The sequence below is a fragment of the Hemiscyllium ocellatum genome, chromosome 34, assembly GCF_020745735.1.
Source record: "Hemiscyllium ocellatum isolate sHemOce1 chromosome 34, sHemOce1.pat.X.cur, whole genome shotgun sequence".
NCBI lineage: Eukaryota > Metazoa > Chordata > Chondrichthyes > Orectolobiformes > Hemiscylliidae > Hemiscyllium > Hemiscyllium ocellatum.
The window spans coordinates 4,108,114-4,131,826 of record NC_083434.1 but is presented as its reverse complement, the minus strand read 5'-3'; the positions used below and the strand labels follow the sequence as shown (position 1 = coordinate 4,131,826).

The following is a 23,713-nucleotide window of genomic DNA, read 5'->3' as shown; positions in this document are numbered from 1 at the left end:
ATATTTAGAGCTCCCTGCTCAAGGAATAGTAACATGATATTCCTTACTTCCACCTGACCAGGTAGGCCAGGCTTTGTTTTATTGCCTAGAAGATTTGGCTATGGCTGAATTGCATGGACTGAATTTTACCAGTCCCATATGAAGAAGAATACAGCACTGGAACACGCCCTTCGGCCCTCCAAGCCTGCACCGCTACATTTTGCCCTTCCATTCTAAAACTGACTTCACTTATAGGATCCATAACCCTCTATTCCCTTCCTATTCATGTATTCATCGACGTGCTTCTTGAATGTTGCTCTGGCAATACATTCCAGGCACTCACCGCCCTTTATGTGAAAAACTTGCCTTGCACATCTTTTAACTTCCCCCTTCCTATCTTGAACCTGTGTCCCCTAGTAATAGTGGCACGGTGGCTCAGTGGTTAGCACTGCTACCTCACAGCACCAGGGTCCCAGGTTCGATTCCAGCCTCGGGTGACTGTCTATGTGGAGTTTGCACACTCTCCATGTGTCCGCATAGGTTTCCTCCAGGTGCTCTGGTTTCTTCCCACAGTCCAAAGATGTGCAGCTCAGGTGAATTGGCCATGCTAAATTGCCCACAGTGTTAGGTGCATTAGTCAGAGGGAAATGGGTCTGGGTGGGTCACTCTTCGGAAGGTCGGTGTGGACTGGTTGGGCCGAAGAGCCTGTTTCCACACTGTAAGTAATCTGATCTAGTAACTGACCAGTCCATCGTGGGAAAAAGCCTCCATACCAGGCAACGTCCTGCCAAATCTTTTCCGTACCCTCTCCAGAGCATCCACTCCTTCTGGTAGTGTGGTGATCTGAACCGTAGGCAAAATTCCAAGTGTGGCCTAACTAAAGTTCTATAAAGCTGCAGCACAACCTATCTATTTTTATACTCGATGCCCCTTCCAATGAAGGCAAGCATATCATAGGCCTTTTTTACTACTTTATCCACCTGTTCTGGCACCTTCAGTGATCTGTGGACCTGCACACTTAGATCCCTCTGTCTATCAATACTTCTAAGGGTTCTGTCATTCACTGTATAATTTCAACCTGTCCTTGAACTTCCAAAATGGATCACCTCACATTTGTCCAGACTAAATTCCATTTGTTATTTTTCTGCCATAACCTCCAACTGATCCATATCCTGCTGTATCCTCTGATAATCCTCCTCACTATCCACAACTCCACCAATCTTTGTATTGTCTGCAAACTTACTAATTAGACCAGCTACATTCTACTCCAAATCACTTATGTAGATCATGAACAACACAAGTCCCAGCACTGATTCCTGTGGAACACCACTAGTCACAGTACTCCATTCTAATAAGCATCCTTCCACCACTACCCTCTGGCTCCTATGGCTAAGCCAGCTCTACAGTCCTCACTTTCACCTATCTCCACCTTGACAACCTACCCTTAATACCATGTGACTTCACCTTTTGTATCAATCTGCCATGAGGGACCTTGTCTAAGTGACAGGATGGGCAAGCAGGCAAAATGGCATGGGATTGCTCCTGACAGTATTCCTTACCTGACCAAATGTATGAGAAGTGGGTGACATGGCACATCAATAGCTGAAAGACCGATGGCAGGTAGGTCCTTCAGGCTGGTAACAGGCTTGCAAACTTTTTGTGTATTTTTGGAGGACCTGCAGAAAGAAGATGAGATTTGTGAAGTAGCTGAGCCTGGAAGGAAGTCACAGGCATTGTTTAAAACTTTCTGCTGACATAGGAAGCTTTATTTTGAAAATGGAAGGCTATCAAGTTTACAGAGTCCAAGTCTAAAATTAGGTGCTATTATTAAATAGGTGTTTCTCAGGTCCACACATTCTTGAAAAGTCTATTGCAGTGGAGATTTCATTTGGTTATGGAGTTTCCCTTTTTTGTGTTAGAATCCTCTCATGGCACAGAAATGGAAGGGCTGCATGTGGAGTGTAATGTCAGGGGAGCTCCAGATGGGTTGGACAGCCATTGGGCATGGATGAGGAGGGTACAATGAGGCTTCATGGTTATAGAAGGCACTAAGCATCTCAAAGGTGTACCATCAGGATCTTATTTTCATTCATGGAAATGTCCAAGCAGCAATGTCTCAGACTGCATCTCTCTAGGGAGTTATTGCTGAAGATGAGGTCACCCACCTTTTTATACACCACAGGTTATTATTCTCTTCCAGCATTGCATCCATTGTCTTGCAAACTACCTCACAACTACAGACTTCACCTTCCCAGACATGCCTTCTTCATTAGACTTGCAGGCCTCCTTCTTGTGCCTTTTGAAAACAAGATCTAAATCCTTTGCTCTAATCCTTCAGGAACACTTTTATGGAGATGTCTTTGAATCCTGGAGTAAGCCTTCCTTAAAGTGAATTTATTTCTTCACATCCTCTGTTTCTCTAAAAACATTCATGACTACCCCGGGCCTGCAACCTGCCTAAATGTCTCAGAACCACCTTGAAAAACGGTGCCTTCCAGTGAGCTAGCTCTTTGACTTGCCTCCTTGCCTTTAATTCCTACATGATTCAAGGAAACTGTATTTTTCCACTCCCACTCCAGGTTTGTTTCCAGTCACAAGGGAATTTCCTTTTTTTTCTACATTTTACTACGCTTTTATTTGACTGACGACCTTTGGAGCTCCTGGTCACAACTGCAGAGGACACCGATTATTCCCCTGACCTGTTTACTGTCCCCACTTACTATCACAATCCTTATCATTGCCCATTTGGTGACATCTTCAATTTGCTCATCCACCCTGCAATTCTTCTTATTCACACAGTTAGTATATAGCTTGTATCTGTTAGTTGAAGACAATAGATGAGGGTCATTACACATCATTACACACTGTATCCTCAAACATGCTTGACTCGAAGCAATGCCCTTCTGTTACTTACCATAGACAAACTGTAAAATTTTATGTAACCTAAGGGGAGTGGCTGCCTCCTGGAACAGTGTGTCCTGGTACTTCTCCCTTCCTTGATGCCTACAATGTCTGCAGCCTGAGGTCCAGCTCAGCAGCTCTGACTCAAAGTTAAAGATATTCTTTAACAGAAATGAATACCTATGCTCCAGAACTACCTGTGACTCTGTCGGAGCTGTTCCAGTACAGATACAACAGTGATATCAACTCAGTAATGTGTTAATTGATCAACTATGTTTTGTCTGTAAAAAGCAAAACAAATCCAAGCTGACTGATTACTGCCTTAATAGTCTCCTCTCGATCACTGACAATATGGAAAGTGGCACTTACGAAGTAATAACCTGCCCCCGATGCCCAGTTTAGATTCAATCAGTTCCATTCACCTCCTGACATCTTTACAGCCTTGGTTCAAACATGCAAAACTTGAGTCAGTAGGAATCATGAGGAAACTCTCTGCAGGTTGCTGTATTACCTAATATAAAGAAAGATAGTTGTGATTGTTGGAAGTCAACCATCTCAGCTTCAGTACAATAAATACAGGGTTAACGGTAAGGTTCTTAGTAAGGTGCAGGAGCAAAGGGATCTTGGGGTCTATGTTCATAGCTCTTTGAAAGTTGCCACCCAGGTGTAAGAAGGCCTATGGTGTATTAGCGTTCATTAGCAGAGGGATTGAATTCAAGAATCGTGAGATGATGTTGCAGCTGTACAGGACATTGGTAAGGCCATATTTGGAGTACTGCGTGCAGTTCTGGTCGCCTCACTTTAGGAAAGATGTGGAAGCTTTGGAGAGGGTGCAGAGGAGATTTACCAGGATGTTGCCTGGAATGGAGAATAGGTTGTACAAGGATAGGTTGAGAGTGCTAGGCCTTTTCTCATTGGAACGGCGAAGGATGAAAGGTGACTTGATAGAGGTTTATAAGATGATCAGGGGAATAGATAGACAGTCAGAGACTTTTTCCCCGGGTACAACAGAGTGTTACAAGGGGACATAAATTTAAGGTGAAGGGTGGAAGGTATAGGGGGGATGTCAGGGGTAGTGGCCGGGGCATGGACTGCGCTACCTGTGGGAGTGGCAGAGTCAGAATCATTGGTGACTTTTAAGTGGCAATCGGATAGTTTCATGGATAGGTGCTTAAGCTAGGACAAATGTTTGGCACAACATCGTGGGCCGAAGGGCCTGTTCTGTGCTGTATTGTTCTATGTTCTATGTTCTAAGAAAGATAGTTGTGATTGTTAGAGGTCAATCATCTCAGCTCCAGGACATCTTTGTGGGAATTCCTCAGGGTAATGGCCAACAATGTTCAGATGTTTCATCAGTGACCTTCCCTCCATCATTTGGTCAGAAATTGTGATGATTGCACAATGTTCAGCACCATTTGTGACTCCTTATACTGAAGCAGCAGTACCAAATGTAGCAATGCCTGGACAATATCCAGGTTTGGGGTGACAAGTAGCAAGTAACAGTCATATGAAGCAAGTGTATGCCAATGACCATTTAGAATAACAGAGAATCTAACTGTCATCATTTGGCATTCAATGGTATCACCATCACTGAATCTTCTACTATCAAAACATTAGGGATTATCATTGACCAGAAACCTAACTGGACAAGCCAAATTGGGTGGAATAGTGGGCCAGTAGTTAGCATTACTGCTTCACAGCTTCAGGGGCCGAGGTCTAATTCCACTTTCAGGTGACTGTGTGGAGTTTGCACATTCTCCCCGTGTCTGTGTGGTTTCCTCTCACAGTCCAAAGATGTGCAAAGTTAAAAATCACGCGACACCAGGTTATAGTCCAACAGGTTTATTTGGAAACACTAGCTTTCGGAGCACTGCTCCTTCTTCAGGTGGTTGTGGTGATGTTGTGGCATTCATTGTCTTCAGACTCACAGTGGCAAGATGTATTGCAGTAAGTCACCAAAGCTATTTTGACAACACCTTTCAAACATACCACCTAGCAGGACAAAGGCAGCAGATACATGTGAACCCCATCATGTGCAAGTTCCCCACTGAACCACAAACCATCCTGACTTTGTTCTCATCACTGGGCCAAATCCTGGAAATCCCTTCCAACCAGCACTGTGGATATGCCTACAGCCCAAGGACTGCGAAAATTTCAAGAAGGCAGCTCATCAGCAATATCCCCATCTCACAAGTAAATTAGAAATAAACACTGCTGATATTGTTGTCCAAGACTACAATGCACTCCATGTACTCCCACATATTGCAGTTGCAATGCATCACCTACCTTGTCTGTCATAAATTAGTAACTAGATAGCTAAAATTATAGCAAAACACTGACCTTGCAGACAAAAGAACACTTACAACCTACAGGAAGTAAAAAAAAAGTAATTAAAAATAACATCTTCCTCCTCTGCACTGCTTCTACCAAATTCAGGTCTTTGTACTTGGTTCAAGAAACAGTGACGGTTAACTGCCACTTTCAGGCTGTCTTTATTAGCTAGGAATCTCTACTAGGAATCTTTGCACTTAACTTTCCAGTTTTAAAGATCTACATCATCTTCTAATTTTTATTCTAAGTTTAATCTTGAAAAATACTCAACAAAGAGATCCCAATCACACCAAACTTCCAACTGAGCAGTTAGTTTACAAATCACTCAGATTCTGGATCACTTAATTCCTAAATCTGTGTATTTTGTTGTCTGTTTACAATTCAAGTTATTAACAGGCACTTTACAAATAAATACGCACATGAATTTACCCTTGCTTCCTCTGAAATAAGTATAACTTTACAAACACTACTTTCAATTGCTATGTGTCAGCAGATTCACACTCCTGTCAGGATTGAGGACTTTGACTCCCTTCCCTCACTCAGTTGCCTTGGCTCCTTACTCTGGAATTCATTTCCCAATTCGCCATTGAGACTGTCCTTTCATTTCACCTTTTTGACTTGACTGTGTGTTCCTGGTTATCACATCTCCTTCTTTGATGTATTTCATGGATGCCATACTTCCATACGAAATGTGATGGAGCAGTTTATTGGTGTGCTGAAACGACACTTCTGCTCTGTGAAACTCCCTGGAGAACCCCTGCTAGAATTGACAGGGCGGAGGCTAAGAGTCATGCTGGTCTGTTATACAGTGCACAACTTTGCCATCATGAATACACAGCTATATGGTGCGTTGGAGGGGTATGAATCACTTTCGGCCTGGGCTGTCTCTGAACAACTCATCCAATGGTGAATAATTGTTTGCCAGTGAAGCAACCCCACTTCCCTACCCCTTTCCCAGTTCAATTCCCTTACCCTTCTTCTCTTATTAATGATTATGGCACACACTTGGTTTCAATTCAAAAACAAAAGTCACCACAAAATAAACATTTCAAACCAAATTTATAGTCTAAAGCATTTTATCATGCATAAAAACTGCCAATAATCAACCCTGCATATTCCTCGGTATCTTATCGTTTTGCATCTTGCCTATAACGTTGCGACTGCGTAGTGCAAACTCAGTGTCTGCAGCATGATGGGTAGAAGGTGGAGAAGACTCAGATGCTTTGAAGGATAACCTCAAGCAGCTTTGGGTCATTATTTGCAGCTTATAAATCAGATGAGCGTGTAAGTTGAGGGATAAGTGTGAGAAGTACAATTACGCTTGAGGATCTCTTATCAAGTCATTTCATTTCAGCACTGCCATGCCTCAGCAATGGCTGCTCAAGCGATTGTAAATACTGCCCTTTCCAAGGTGTATGGACATTCAGACATGCCTGCCCCCTACTGGTCAGCTCCTCTGGTTGAGTGACACCTTGTCTTTCAAGAATGAAAAAAATATGTGCCAGTGAGTTGATGCAGTATTACTGCTGATATGCCTGCCACAGTTGAATAGCCAGAAATGTGCAATCTGACAGGTGTGGGAAGGAATGAAACTTGGGTGTCAGAGAATGAAGAACAGCTTAGAATTTTAGCGATGAGACTTGATTAACAGAGGTTGTTGGTATGTGAATGATGGCTGTGCTGTGGATTGAGAACTGTGTGAAGTTAGTAACGAAATAGATGGATGTGGCATTTGATAAAATGCATTTTGCAGCACCGATTCAGTTCATTGAGTCTTGGCTGCAGTCAGTGATCATCATGGGCATGTCTGCTCCTAAAACCTTCTGAGAGTTTATGTGGAGGGAGCCTCACAGACACAGAATCTCTTTCCTCCTCTGCACCTCTCCAACCAAGGCCTCCTCTTTCCCAGGACACAGTCAACTTAGAATGGCATCTAGCACCTGCTGCAGCTACAGTGCTTCCTGTTTTAGGAGGCACAGGCTGCCTTTAAGTAGCTTAATCCTGTGCTAACCTTTCATGTTGTAGGCCTCCTGTTGGGGCAGTGCAGTTCAAATAAATCTGCTGGGAGAAAGTGAGGACTGCAGATGCTGGAGATCAGAGCTGAAAATGTGTTGCTGGAAAAGCTCAGCAGGTCAGGCAGCATCCAAGGAACAGGAGAATCGACGTTTCAGGCATGAAGAAGGGCTTATGCCTGAAAAGTCGATTCTCCTGTTCCTTGAATGCTGCCTGACCTGCTGCGCTTTTCCAGCAACACATTTTCAGAAATAAATCTGCTGGCCTACATGTGACTATACTCACAGCATTGAGGCTGGTTTTCAACTGCCCTTTCAGGGAATTGCAGATGAGCAATAGATGCAGGCCTGACCAACAGTGCTCACGTGCCATGAATTAATTAAAAGACAGGGTGCACGCTACATTCATTTAAATTAGCAGGAAAAATGAAGTTGAAATTGTGCTTGCATTGGAAGGGACTGATGAATCTAGTACACAAAGTAAACAATTGCCAGTGGCTTTTTGAGGGAAAAGATGCTAAAGACTTCATTCGCTACGGAACGAGGTTTGACCAGTTTTAAATGAGCAGACTTCATTCAAAGCCTGTTTAGTGTCATCAAACCTGAAAGAGGCAGGAGCTGAGAGGAGTGCCGGAAAACTGTGTAGCTAAGGGGGACAGTGCAAAAAGGGTTCATGTACAAAAATTTGAATAGAGATCTGGGATAGAGAAAACTCTAAACTTTCCTTGTGAGATCTGGAGAAGCACTGGCCCCACAAAGGAAAGAAAAGCACATACAGAGAGAAATGTGTTTGCATATATATCTGGAGGTACTTTGCAGAGTTGTGTTCATTCCCTGAGACAGGCCACAAGTTAGGGAGAGAATAGGGAGACAGGCTATGGAGACAATAGGACTCCTCAAAGATCAGCAAGGTGATATATTTTGTGTGTGGAGTATTGGTATAGGTGTGTAATCAGATTTGCATTGAAATCTAGCATTTACAAAAAGTAATTGTACGTTAAATCTCAATTCATATTAAGGATGGAATATTTGAATAGCAACATTTCTGGTAAAGTAGACTAACCTACACATGATTACATAGGATTAAGGCACAGGATTAAAGCACAGGATTAAGCCATTTGCAACCCATTTTTGCCACTTTTCTCCTGACTCCACTACAGTTATTTCTGAATTCGATCTATCCTGCTGAAAATAAAGTCTAATGCTTGCTTTGCTTTTGTAATGGCTTCCTAACTGAGGCATAACATTTATTTATTGGTGCACTTGTGCTCCAAGATTTTTGTCTAACCAGCAGGGATAGCTCTTTCGAAGCAATGTGACCTTCTGGCAAATTGTACAATCTCTCACTAATCTGTAGGGCACTGGCTATTCACCTCCCCAATTTGGTGTCGTCTGCAAATATTGAAATTAAGATTTGATTGCATCAGAAGGCCAATGTGGGAACTGCAGTGGTTCCAACACTAACGCAGTGAACATCACTTCCCAGCTGCTGTTGCTATGAACAACCCACCCTTTACTCCCTTTCTTTGTTTTCTAACTTGAAGCCATTTGCAATCCATTTTGCCACTTTTCTCCAGACTCTATGTTCCTTGATTTTATTCATTAGTTTATAATAGACCACCTCATCAAAAATCTTTTGAAATTCCAGATAAATGACATCTCCTGCATTACAACATTGTCGCTTACTGTTACCTCCCCCCAAAATTGAATTATGTTCATAAGGCAAGAATATTTCTTTTGAAATCCATGCTGAATTAGATTCATAATTCTATATTTCTTTTCTGGATATTCTTCTATACTCTCCTGTAGTTGTTTGGTAGTACAGAAGTTGAGTATTGCTGAAAAAACCATTTTATTGAAGCATTTTGCCTTGCATTTATCAGGACAAGTTGCAATAAGTACCAGCATAAGAAGAAAATGGACATTTGTGCTGTTTGAGGGGAGACTGCTGATTGGTTGAAAAATCAATTCTGATTGATAGAGGGTGTTGTCATGGAAAATGCAAGGTCAAATTTGTTAATTTAATAGGGATTCCATTATTTTTCCTGCCACCAGTATTAGGCTGATTAGTCTGTAAGTTCTGGAACATGTATGCGCCTTCCTTAAAGAACGTCATTCCATAATTATCTATCAGTCTTCTACAGTTATACTTTTTCTAACAAATTATTAAATTATGTAAGAATGCCTCTGCGATTTCTTCCCACAATTCTTTCATATAGCCCAGACCCGATTTCTCCCACCTATCCCAACATTGCTTCACCATTGCATCATTTAGTTAGTCATAGAGTCAGAGAGAGGTACAGCAAGGAAATAGACATTTCGATCCAACTCGTCCATGCTGACCAGACATCCCAACCCAATTCAGGCGCATATCCCGCCAAACCCTTCCTATTCATTAGATTAGACTTAGACTTAGACTTACAGTGTGGAAACAGGCCCTTCGGCCCAACAAGTCCACACCGACCCGCCGAAGCGCAACCCACCCATACCCCTACCCCTACATTTACCCCTTACCTAACACTATGGGCAATTTAGCTCGGCCAATTCACCTATCCAGATCCCTTTTAAATGTTGCAATTGTACCAGCCTCCACCACTTCCTCTGGCAGTTCATTCCATACACGTACCACCCTCTGAGTGAAAACGTTGCCCCTTAGGTCTCTTTTCTGTCTTTTCCCTCTCACCCTAAACCTATGCCCTCGAGTTCTGCACTCCCCACCCCAGAGAAAAAATATGAACCCCATCAATTCTTAGCCAGTTTATCTTCCAGGCCACAACATTTAAATTAATACCCAGATGCAGATTACCATCTTAGTTTATATTCATTTCATGATAAAACAAGCATAAAAGTGATTAGCTAATTTGTCATTCACTGTCTTAATTTGATTTTCTTTTATATTATTGTATCCCTCTAATTCAGAAAACATACTAAATCCAGATTACATGTCACCGATATTGGATGTTAAATGTGGTAGCCCTTCATAGCTCCAGATCCATATAAAGCGGCCCAACTGATTGGCAGTCAGTCCACCACGTTCAACATTCACTACCTTCATCACCAATGCACAGTGACAGCAGAGTACACACACCATCCACAAGTTATACCGCAGCAATCCACCAAGGCTCCTTTGACACCACCTTTGAAACCCACGGCCTCTACTTCCTTGAAAAACAAGTGTGGCAGATGAATGGGAACACCACCATCTGTAAATTCCCCTCCAAGCCTCCACACCATCCTGACTTGAACTATGTAATTGTTCCTTCACTGACAGAGTCATGCTCCTGGATCTTCCTTCCTAACAGACCTTTCCGATGTACCTTTTCTTACTTGTTTGCCAGTGTGGGTGGTGTTGGTTCAGCCAGCATTCAGGAACATGCATTCATAATACTGCCAACAGGTTGGTATCAATCTGCAAAAACTTCCAACACATGCCAGTGGCAGATGGCAAGAGTGGAAGAGATGCATGGTCTGCCATGTGATGGACAAAACGTTGGAGTCACTACCAACCTTCCCTAACTCCAGACTACGACTGCATGCAGAAGTGCATATTGAGACTCTCCCTGTGGTCTATAACACACCACAAAGATGAATTATTTGAATGTCAGCAATCATCCAACATTTGAATGTAGAAGGAACATTACCTTGATCAAAATCAGTCCATAGTTTTACAGAAAAAGCAATGGTGGAATCCTTGCCTCTTGAACAAAGAACCAGAAATTCTTTGTTCAAGCTCCTAATCAGGACTTGACAGACAAAACAAATGCAATCATAACATGGTTAAATAGGTTGAATTTCAACTTATAAATCCTTCCAACATATGCCTAGAGCAGACAGTAAGAGTGGGAGTCTGCTGGTTAGCCACGTGTTGGAAAGAAATTGAGCTCTACCACCATAATCGGTTACTCCAGGCTATAACATGCATGTAAAAGTGAATGTTATTACAGCAACTCGGACTTCTTGAGAGATAAGCTGGATCAGTTGACTGGATGGTCAGTGCGGATCAGATTAATGCAAACAATAGTGTTTGATCCCTGTTCCAGTTAAGGTTTATTTGGGACCTCTCTCCTCGCCCTACCTGTGGAGGACCTAAGGCACTGTGGAGAGAGCCTCCCTTGTGGCAGACAACTCAAGAAGTTTATTAGAGCTACTTAACATTTTTCATTTTGTGTGCCACTGTTTTCGAAGGATAATAATTTGAAAATCATGTGCTTCACCACTCAGGAGTCAAAATACTGTCAGCCAATTTATGTAAACGTAGAAGATTTTATGACAGTTGAAGCAGAGCTAAGGGCAAAGTTCTGCCAATGTTCTGGTCAACAATTATCCCTTAACAAATATCAAGAACTATTTAATTGAACATTCATCTCATTAACTGTTTGTTGGAACCTTACTGTGCACAAATTGCTGCATTTATCTACTTAAAAAACAATTTCACTTCAAAAGCAATTGGTTGAGTTAAGACATACCGGACATCATAACAATGTGAAAGCTGCAATACTACTAGCTCTTTAATTATGCTTACACTACATTTATTTATAAGGCTAACTTTGAAAATCATGCATAAAACCTAGTAATGTCAGATGAAAAAGCACATAATTTCCAGGTAAAGGGATTACTCTGAGCAGAGCTGGAAGCCTGGAGAGCAAATACACCTATGTAAGGAACAGAAAAGGAAGGAGACAAAAGGATTGATAGGACAATAGAGAGGAGCACCAAGAGAGACAGTTGAAGATAAGGAGAGTGGGGATGAAATTAGATGGAAGGAGAGGAAGATGGATAGAGGGACATAGGGACTGAGGAGCAAAGGTCATAAATTGATCACAGCAAGGTAAAGTTAAAAATCACACAACACCAGGTTATAGTCCAACAGGTTTAATTGGAAGCACACTAGCTTTCGGAGTGTTGCTCCTTCATCAGGTGATAGTGGAGGACTCAATTCTAAAACACAGAATTTATAGCAAAAATTTACAAAAATTTAGATAACACCTTCAACATATTGTCTAGCTAACACTCATTGTTACAGCTAACCTGAGAATGCAACTTTTTAAAAAAAGGTTTTGTGATTTACACATGAAAGAAGTGAAACTGTTCAAACAGATGAAAGACTCAACAGGCAATCGTGGTATTTTTCAATGTATAATTTCAGTACACCACACTGTAAATTTTATCTATAAATTCTGTGTTTTAGGATTGAGTCCTCCACTATCACCTGATGAAGGAGCAACACTCCGAAAGCTAGTGTGCTTCCAATTAAACCTGTTGGACTATAACCTGGTGTTGTGTGATTTTTAACTTTGTACAACCCAATCCAACACCGGCATCTCCAAATCATGACAGCAAGATAAGCCTTTCTTTTCTTTGTTGGAGGCATTGGTAGGGAAATGTGAACTCCTGTTTTAATTTTTGCAATGGCTGGTTAGAGTTTTCATTTTTCTGTCTTGCAAATGCTACTGCTGCAACATGTAGGAGATCTATTTTCTTGGCATGTGACAGTTATCTGTCTTGTCCCATCCTCATTCATTTACTGTAGCTCATTTGACACATAGGTCGACCTTCTTTCTGCTGCCCTCTGATTTGCCTTGTGGATGAGCTTTTTAGCTTTAATTAAATGACAGAAATTTTATTTTCTGGACATCATTTTTAGAATTCTTTTTGCTCTTGCAATTTTGTATTATTGTGGTCGCCAATTTGTAGGAAAAATGCAAATGCATTGGAGAGAGTGCAGAAGCAATTTGCTAGAATGGTTCCAGGTATGAGAAACTTTTGATATGAGGCCAGACTGAAGAAGTTGGAATTGTTTTCATGAGAGGGAATGACTAATTAAGGAATAGATCTGATTAAGGTTTTCAAAATGAGCGGGCCGGAGAGAGTAGATGGGGGGAAGCTGTTTCTGCTCGCAAAAGAAAACAAGTAAAAGAGGACATAGATTTAAAGAGACGTGCAAACATGGGTGATGTGAGGAAAAACTTGTTCATACAGCGAGTTGTTAGGATATGGAATGCACTGCCTGGAAATGTGATAGTGGCAATAGGTTCAGTTGAGGCATTCATAGAACATAGAACATAGAAAAATACAGCGCAGTACAGGCCCTTCGGCCCTCGATGTTGCGCCGACCAAAGCCTACCTAACCTACACTAGCCCAATAACCTCATATGCTTATCCAATGCCCGCTTGAATGACCATAAAGAGGGAGAGTCCACCACTGATACTGGCAGGGCATTCCATGAACTCACAACTCGCTGAGTAAAGAATCTACCCCTAACATCTGTCCTATACCAACCTCCCCTTAATTTAAAGCTGTGTCCCCTAGTAACAGCTGACTCCATACGCAGAAAAAGGTTCTCACTGTCAACCCTATCTAAACCCCTAATCATCTTGTACACCTCTATCAAATCTCCCCTAAACCTTCTTTTCTCCAATGAGAACAGCCCCAATTGCCTCAGCCTTTCCTCATACGATCTTCCTACCATGCCAGGCAACATCCTGGTAAACCTCCTCTGTACCCGGTCCAGTGCCTCCACATTCTTCCTATAGTATGGCGACCAAAACTGCACACAATACTCCAGATGAGGCCGCACCAGAGTCTTACACAACTGCAACATGACCTCAGGACTCTGGAACTCAATTCCTCTACCAATAAAGCCCAGTACGCCATATGCCTTCTTCACAGCACTATTTACCTGGGTGGCAACTTTCAAAGGGCATTAGATGGTTTATTGCATATAATGGTGTGCAAGGATATGGGAAAAAGGCAGGAGATTAGCATTAGATAATAGATCTGGTACAGGTATGATGGGCCAAATGGATTACTTCTACACCAGTGATTTGTCTTATTATCTGTATATGGAGAGATCACATTATAATTAATGGGGATAGGGAGATCATGAAACTATACAAACATTTTGCCACTTCAAAGTCAGATGTTTATGGTGGATGTTTTTTCCATGTGCCACATGCCAGTTTTGATTTTTGTTTGTGTAGATTGAGCTCTAAAAGATGATTTTACTGTATATGCACAAAAAACTTCAATGTTCTCCCAAGATAATACATCTTGTCTACAGGGAGAAGGAATTCCATGAACAGTTTGCTGTGCTATAAATTAGGGCACAACAACAGATACTCCAACATTGGCATCTGAGATAATGATGTTGGGCAGCATCCAATGAGGATGAACGAGGATAAGGCAATCTAATAGTTAGATTTAATGACTGATTGAGAACCTGGAATGAACTCACATGGTGAGTGGTAATAATAGATCATTGTTGTGCCATGTACCAAATGAACTATCCACTCTATAGATGGAAGAGTTGATTTGCATTGTGCTACAGCCCCAGTTATGCATAGAAATAAAATCAGTGAAATGACAATGTAAGGTCCCTTACTTCATTTTCACTTCTATCTACATGGTTTTATAACCTGCTTAACAAACCAACGGTAGTACAGACAGATGATCATTTTTAACTGGATTTAAAGAGTTCCTTAGTAACAGAAACTTAGATGCCTGTCTAGAGCATTTTACTTCAAGTATTTGTATGTTTTCAGCCTTCTAATATTTTTGTCTACTGTTAACTGAGTTTGGGAATTGGATTGTTATCTAGTTGTTAAACATTGTGCTTGTGAGTGGGCAAAAGTATTTGTAACCACGTGTTCCTATATTGTCTTTTTATTTTCAATTAGGAATTGGGAAGAATGTCATCTGTGATAGAGCTGCGACTCCTCTGGATGCATTTAGGATGATGTCAGCGGCACATTATTATCCCAAACTCATGAGTATAATGGGTAACGTTCTTCGTTTCCTCCCTGCTTTTGTTAAGATGAAACAAATGATTCAAGAGGGCTATGTCGGAGACCTTTTGATCTGTGAAGTTCAGGTTCATAGTGGAAGTCTTCTGGGTAAGAAATACAACTGGAGCTGTGATGACCTGATGGGGGGTGGAGGGCTACATTCAGTGGGAAGCTACATTATTGACCTTCTGACTTTTCTGACAAGCCAAAAGGCTGCCAAAGTCCATGGCTTCCTGAAAACGTTTGTGAAGCAGACAGAGCATATCAGAGGTATTCGTCAAATCACTAGTGATGACTTTTGCACCTTCCAAATGGTATTAGACGGTGGTGTGTGCTGTACTGTAACTTTGAATTTCAATGTCCCTGGAGATTTTAAACAAGAAATCATTGTGGTGGGTTCAACTGGCCGATTAATGGTTAATGGCAGTGACTTGTATGGACAAAGAAATACTGCATCTCAAAAGGAATTGATTTTAGAAGACTCGACTCCTGTAAGTAATACACTGCTTCCAGAGAAAGCTTTTAGGGATATTCCATCCCCATTCCTCAGAGGTACTATCATGATGGTTCAAGCCATTCGACAAGCATTCCAAGACCAAGAAGACCGGCGGACTTGGGATGGAAGACCATTAACAATGGCAGCAACATTTGAGGATTGTTTGTACGCACTGTGTGTGGTGGACAGCATTAAAAAATCAAATGAGACCGGTGAATGGCAGAACATTGTAATTATGACAGAGGAGCCTGAGATTAGTCCTGCATATTTGATCAGTGAGGCCATGCGTCGCAGCAGAATGTCACTATTATACTAACTCTTTTTTTAACAATTCTTATAACAAGTAGATTCAGTATGTGAAAGAAACTTATATATATTTGAATGCACAGATATGTTAGTGTTATACCTCTGTGACTTCCTGGCTTAAATAAATATTGACATATCTGCAGGATTTATTTGTAAGTAAGATTAAAATTATCCCAAGTAAGTCTAAAATTTTGTGTCTGGTAATAAAAATGTCATGAAAGCAAAAATATATTAATTAACTACTGAGGACTACCCCTGTTGGTCATTGTTAAGCTTTTGAAAAGGCAATGGCTTTCATTACCATGTGACACCTTAAATTGCTTGTAATTCAAGCAACTTGTATTGGAGATAACGTTGTTTGGAAATATTGCAATTTTGCACTCCAGGCACAGAATTTTAAAGAAATATAGCAGGTATGTAGAGGTCTGTTAGTTTTAGTTGACCGAATATCAAGTCAGCTACAAAGTCATAAGTACGAACTTCTATTTATTATTTACTTCTGTGTGCTTCCACTGAAGCATGAGAAGATGCACCAGAATTGCCCTAAAACATCATATTTACAACTGAAAAATGGATCGTGTTTAAATCTTAACTATTTGCACCAATCAGCTTCAAGTCTAATTAAACAGTTCACTATGTAATGCTTTTGTAATATTAATTGCTTTCACAATGGAGTGATGGAAAAGATTCCTTTAACAGGGAACATGTAGATTCCTGGTGCTTGGCTGAGGAACATTATTGTTCAACAGTTGCATTTAGGTTTCCAAGTTACATTTTTAAAAAGTGCATTGCAAGAGGAAACCCAAAGAAGGTGAGGATAAATTGGGAAGTTAAAAAATGAAAACTGCATTTTGAAAAAATAATTTTTTTTATGATCCTGTACGGTAGTGTGTTGATGTTACTGAACTAGTAATCCAAAGGCCTGGACTAATAATTCAGAAAATGTAATCTCAAATCCCACTAAGGCAGCTTGAGAATTCAGTTTGATACAAAGTCAAGAAATGTTTTTTAAAAAGCAATCCAGAAGTTGATTTGATTGTCAAGAATCCACCTGGTCCAGTGATATCATATACTGAAAGGACTCCAGTAGACATGTGATTCTGGTCCCATATCAATGAGATTAACTCTCAACTGGCCTCTAAAGTAACCTAGAATGGTATGCAGTTGAGCTGCCAGAGGTTTAAGAAGAAAGTTCAGCACCTTCTCAGGGCAAACAAAGGTCAACAATAAATGCCAGCCTTATCCATGTCCCAATAATAAATAAAAAGGACATGAATGGTGGTGCTGTTTTCCCTAACATATGCTGCTTAATTTTTTAAGCTGCAACACAAATATTAAGCAAGGCTGGGCTATGTAAACAAAAATCACAAGGAGGCAAATGTCACCGGTGCATAATTTGTGCTGTAGAGTTGCCAAAATATGAATGTTCCATCCTTCATTGATTGATATTGCATCTAAGCTTCTCCAGGTGTCAAATTGTCAGTCTCAATTGGGCAATTAAACAAACCAGCGAGCATCAACAAAGTTTTGAGGCAAAAAGAATCAGTAAGCATGGGTTTCACTCAGTTGATACTCATCACTTCTTGTACATGCAACAGTGGTTTTGTTTGTTGGTTTATTCTTTTGTGGGATGCCAGTTTGTTACCGGTCCCTAATTGATCTTGAGTAGGTGATGTTGACTAAGTTTTGGAAATAGGAACATAAGAGTGGCAGAAGGCCATTCGGCACCTTGAGCCATTCAGCTAGGTCACGGCTAATCTTCTACCTCAACACCATTTTTTCGCACAATCTCCATATCCGTTGATGTCTTTAATATATAAAAATCTTATTGATCTCTGTGGTGAACATACTCAATGACCGAACCTTCACAACATTTTGGGGTAGAGAATTCCAAAGATTCACCTCCTTGGTGAGAAATTTCTTCTCATCTCAGTGCGAAATGACCTACTCCTTGTTCTGAGACTAACTTACTGGTATTAGACTCTCTACCTAGGAAAACATCTTCTCATATTGACCCTGCTGACCCCTCTAAGAATTTTGTATGTTTCAATGAGATTATCTCTCATTCTTTTAAGCTCTAGAGAATATAGGCCCAGTTTCATTGATTTCTTCTCCCCAGGAATGAGTCTTCATTGTACTCCCTCCATGAGAAATGTGTACTTCCTTCAGGAAGAAAACCAAATTGTACACAATCTCGATGTTAGTTTTCATGAAGTACACCCATGTCCTTTGGCACATTAACACTTCCTAATCTCTCACCATTTAAGATATATTTCACATTTTTTGTCCTACCAAAGTGGCTAACTTCACATTTCTCCAATATGTTCAATTTGCCAACTCACTTAGCCTGTCTAAGTCTCCTTAAGCCTCCCTCTGCATCCTTCTTGCAACTGCAATTCCTCCCTTGTTGCATGTCACCTGGGAACTTAGAACTCACTTGATTAAACCCTTTGCCAAAGTACAAGGTATATCAAAAGAGGATAAAATTATTCTCAAAGTTGAAATCTGTAAATAAATTAAAATTGTGGAGTTGAAGAAAATAGGACTTTTAATACCTTGTCCTTGTAATTATGGTCTATCAGAATTGTAGTGCTATCTTATGAAGAATGCTAAGTAGTTATAATAGTTTTCATGACAGAAGATGTTTCCTTCCTTTCAAAGAAGTTTCAAACTCTAGTTTTGGAAATTTAAAGAAAATGATACTTGGAACACCAACAGTACAATGTAATTTGAGTTTACAAGATGGAACTACTATTGTGCTGGAATAGGTTCAATGCATTCTCTCCCTTCACATGACATTGTGAATGTGAACTGTGGTCGTGTTCCACCAAGATACTGTGAAGAAACCATGTACCTTCAACCACCATACCCATCCCCTACCAGACCTCCTTCACTCTCTGGCACTGAGAAGATGTTGCTGGCGATCATGAGTTAAATGGGTGCTTAATGGCAACATTTAGCACATACTGTTTACACTGACTCGCGCAGCATTTTAAATTAGTACCAATATCTTATCTTTTCCCTGTAATCCAGATCATTGACTTTGTTTAAATAATCATCCAATGCCCTCTTAAATGCCTTAATTGAATTTGCTTTCATGACACTTGCAAGTAGATTGGTCATGCTAATTATTTATTTATCTAATTTTTTTTAGTGGGCTGTGGGTGTCGCTGGCTGGCCAGCATTTATTGCCCATTCCTAGTTGCCTATAAGGTGGTGGTGAGCCGCCTTCTTAATGGCTGCAGTCCACCTGCTGTGGGTCGGCCCACAGTGGCATCAGGAAGGGAATTCCAGGATTTTGACCTAGCAACAGCGAAGGAGTGGTGATATATTTCTAAATCAAGATGTTGCGTGGCTTGGAGGGGAACATGAAGGTAGTGGTGTTCCCAAATATCTGCTGCCCTTATCCTTCTAGATGGAAGACGCTGTATGAGGATCTTTGGTGCATTTCTGCTGTATATCTTGTAGGTAGAACACACTGCTGCTACTGAGCGTTAGTAGTGGAGGGAGTAGATGCTTGTGGATGCAGTGCCAATCAAACAGGCTATTTTGTCCTGGATGATGTCAAGCTTCCTGAGTGTTGTTGGGGCTGCACTCATCCAGACAAGTGGGGAGTTCCTTGTAGATGGTGGACAGGCATTGGGGAATCAAGAGGTATCACAGTATTCTGACCTGCGCTTGTAGTCACTGCCTTTATGTGGTGAGTCGAATTAAGTTTCTGATCAATGATAACTCCCAGGATGTTGATAGTGGGGGAATTCAGTGACAGTAACACTATTGAATATCAAATGACAGTGGTTGGATTGTCTCTTGTTGGTGATGGTCACAACCTGGTGTTTGAGTGTACAAACATTACCTGCCATTTGTCAGCCCAAGCCTGGATATTATCCAGATTGTGTTGCATTTGGACACAGACTGCTTCATTGTCTGAGGAGTCGCAAATGGTGCTGAACATTGTGAAATCATTGGTGAACATCCCCACTTCTGACCTCACGATGGAGGGAAGGTCATTGATGAAGCAGCTGAAGATGGTTGGGTCTAGGATACTAGTCTGATGAACTTCTGCAGACATGTTTTGGACCTTAGATGACTGACCACCAGCAATTACGACCATCTTTCTATGTGTCAGGTATGACTCTAACCACTGGAGAGTTTGCCCCCTTATATCCATTGATTTCAGTTTTGCTAGGGCTCCTTGATGCTACACATTGTCGAATGCAGCCTTGATGTCAAGGACTGCCACTCTCACCTCATGCCTGGAATTCAGTTCTTTTGTCCATGCTTGAACCAAGGGCTATAATGAGGTCAGGAGCTGAATGGCCCTGGTGGAACCCAAACTGGGTGCGACTGAGCAGATTATTGCTGAGCAGGTGCTGCTTGATAGCACTGTTGATGACACCTTCCATCACTTTACTGATGATCGAGACTGATGGGGCGCTAATTTGCCAGCTTGGATTTGTCCTGCTTTTTATGTTAAAGGATATACTTTGGGCAATTTTCCACATTGTCAGGTAGATACCAAAATCATAAGGGTACTACAATAGCTTGGCCGGAGAGCAGCAAGTTCTGGAGAACAAGTCTTCACTACTATTGCCGGAATGTTGTCAGGGTCCGTAGCCATTGCAGCATCCAGTGCCTCCAAATGTTTCTTGATATCATGTGGAGTGAATTGAATTGGTTGAAGACTAGTATCTGTAACGCTGGGGACCAATGGATCATGCACTCAGCACTTCTGGCTGAATATTGCTATAAAAGCTTCAGCCTTATCTTTTACACTGATATCTGTAGTGTCCAGGGATGTGCAGACTAGGTGGGTTCACCATAGTAAATGTGAGGTTATGGGGGTAGGGTCGAGATAGAATGCTCTTTGGAGGGTTGGTGCAGGCTTGATGAGTCAAAAGGCTTCTTTCCACACTGTAAAGATTCTATGAGTTTCTCAGGAAGCATTTGTGAGTAGATGCCAGCAAACATTAGGCAGTGACATTAAGTATTCCTCTAAATATGAGTCCAAACACAACATACCACTGCAGGATAATTGTCAGTAAAATGTAGAACAAGTAATTTCCAATACAAATACTCAAATTCCTCAAAGGATAAAACTGAGTTCCCAAATGACAGAATCAACATCCAACATCCATACTTGTTTTTTTTTTAACATGATAGTAACTTTAATTAATGGATAAAATGTACGTCAAACAATGTATAATTGCATTTTTAAAAAAATATATTGTGAAATGCTTTGAACACATAACAAGATCTCTGAAACGTTCCTAATACAAACAAAAAGATCCTAAAATGCAGCAGAGAGACACTCCTAAGTTGTAATGCTTACTCCAACTTAATGTAACTAAATGTTCTGTGATGAAACTACTACTCTACATTCTGAAAATTGTTTGATGTACATTTTATCCATTTGTTAAAGTTATACCACAAGAATGGATTTTGGATGTTGATTCTATCATTTGGGATTTCACTTTTATCCTTTGAGAAATTTCTGAGCATTTGGAAATTGCTAGAACCTTTCTACTTTTGCTGGATCACAAAGCATGCAGCGATCTCAATCTTTTCCTGAGGTTTTGAATTTGTGATGGCACAAAAATCCACAAATACTCTCTGCGTTATTCACGCCCCTTTAGGCACTGGTGCTTTTGGAAGTTGAGATAATGTTACTACTGTAGTCTGTACTCCCATCACGGAGTTTCTCCAACCCTGAATATAAATCCAGATTATCAGCGGAGAAAATTATGAGGAAAAACCTAAATTATTCATTTTATCTTCTATTCTGTGAAGCTCTTGGTTAGGAGTAAAAATTGTCTTATTACTCAAAAAGAAAATTTTAAAAAGCTAAAATCACCCACTTTGGACATTCTGTACACCAAAGACACATATGATCAAAAGCTAAAAGGAGCAACTAAATAAGTAAGTACCATGAAATACATCTGTAATTAGAAGCAGTGTATGACATAATCTGGTTTGCGTCTAGTAACGATTTTTAAGCAGTGGCTCAACACTGACATCTTGGAAACGGCAATCAGTTCTCTGAAGGAGAACATATCACTGTTTCTGGGAGTTAGCAGTTGTACCAGAAGCTATCAGAACCTAGTTAAAAACATTTTTTTGCAATATGACTGTAATTGTTAGCATCAAAACTTAAGTTATTCACAATAATGCAGCTTTGTATAATGAACAGCTAAATAGAGCTTTAGTTCTTTATCTATTGTAGACAAAAAAGGTAAAGATACAAATGATTAGCAGGAGGAAACATGAGGAAAAACGTATTATACCATGAGTGGCTGGGACTTGGAATGCACAGTCTGATAAATTAGTGAATACAGATTCAGATGGGAGCCTGGATAAATAATTAAAGGGGAAAATATTGCAAGACTTATTGAAAATAAATAAGGAGTGGTTGGAATTGGGGTGCTCTTTGATGAGTCAAATGGCCTCATCCTGTGCTGTCCTGTAACAAAGAATGCATGATAAGCAATACTTAAAGGTGTGCAATAATGAAAAAAAATCTGTTGGATGACAGAAATGCAGTTTTACATGCCACTCCTATTTAGATTTGGTTGTCTCTGACTCAACAGATATTATAAAAAGATAAATTTATCATTTGTACTAGCACTGCAAATGTAAACAATGTAGATGGAGTCAAAGAAAGATGCACCCACTCCTCACCATTTTCATCTCACACAAATTAATTCAAAACATATTTCAAGGACTTAGGCTTGAATTCACTGAGATAGAATTAAAACACAACTCCCAGTTGAAGGTGAGCCATTTGTTTCACATATGAAGATCGATTTTCCAACTTAAACAGAGGACCTCAATTATCCGAGGGACATGGGCGGGCAGTATTTTGCTTAGTTAATCGAATTGCGGATAATCGAATGCTGGTTAACATAGTTTAGCCGAGCATCGAGACCTTGCAATCTTCCCGGATAATCGAATGTCAGATAAGTGAGGTTCCTCTGTATTGCTCGATTATTTTCAATATACAATTACATAACAAAACAAAAATTATTTGTAAAACTAGCAATCTATTATAAAATCAATGGCTAATATTGGCTAGTAAATAAATCTGCTTTCAATTTTTGTAAAACATCTTTTTGCTGGAATTGAATGAGAAATAATACGCTCACTCAGACTTCTGTCTGCATTTGTACTTGAAATTAAATGTTGCTGATGACAAGATGTGAATTATTACTAAATGTGTTCTTTTAATGGTTTTTGAAGTGCTTGATATATGTACAGAGGAGACTTGTCTGTCTATTCTTTGTGTTATTTATGGTAATGTATTTTTAGCATGAATATCAGTATATATGCAGAAAAAAATATTTATCAAGATAAAACTTCAAGTACTATAAACTATACAAAGTTTATATTTTATATAATAGATAGGACAGACAAAACAGACTTGGTTTTGTTAAAATATTCTTATTTAAAATGTGCACAAAACAATTGGACTTTAAAATCCTAGTACTGTGAAGAGGGTTAAAATGGCTATCTTGTCAGACAAGCTTACTGTATATGTTTGTCAGTTCAATAGATGTAGTTTGTGTTGTTTATTTGGAATACTAAACGAATGTGTTACTTTTTGTCTAAGCTTTTCTGGTATGTGTAACTTGTAATATGCAAATTGTTCTGTATGCACTGTCATATTCTGTTACAGCTTTGAAGAACTGTCCAACTGAGCATATCAGTTTTCTAATGCTGCATGCCCTCAATTGCAATTAAAGGAATACCACTCATTGAAAGGATTACCAGAAATTGTGTTGAGTTTCTGAATAGGGTGCAATAATTGTACTGAAATGTACTTTTACTGTAAATTTTACAAGTTGTTTATATCTTTAAGTTATGAATTGCCTTATAGAACACACTTACAGATGGTTTCAAGACTAAT

General features: G+C 40.2%; 1 protein-coding gene across 1 annotated transcript in view; it reads left to right on the top strand.

The window, feature by feature from the left end:
* Nucleotides 1-15,865, top strand: part of gfod1 (glucose-fructose oxidoreductase domain containing 1) — a 94,311-nt gene extending 78,446 nt beyond the window's left edge. The window contains exon 2 of the mRNA XM_060850113.1: nt 14,901-15,865. Within this exon, the coding sequence (XP_060706096.1) occupies nt 14,901-15,820 (920 nt within the window). The 3' untranslated portion in view covers nt 15,821-15,865. The remainder of the gene's footprint in view (nt 1-14,900) is intronic.
* The last annotated feature ends 7,848 nt before the right edge of the window (nt 15,866-23,713 follow it).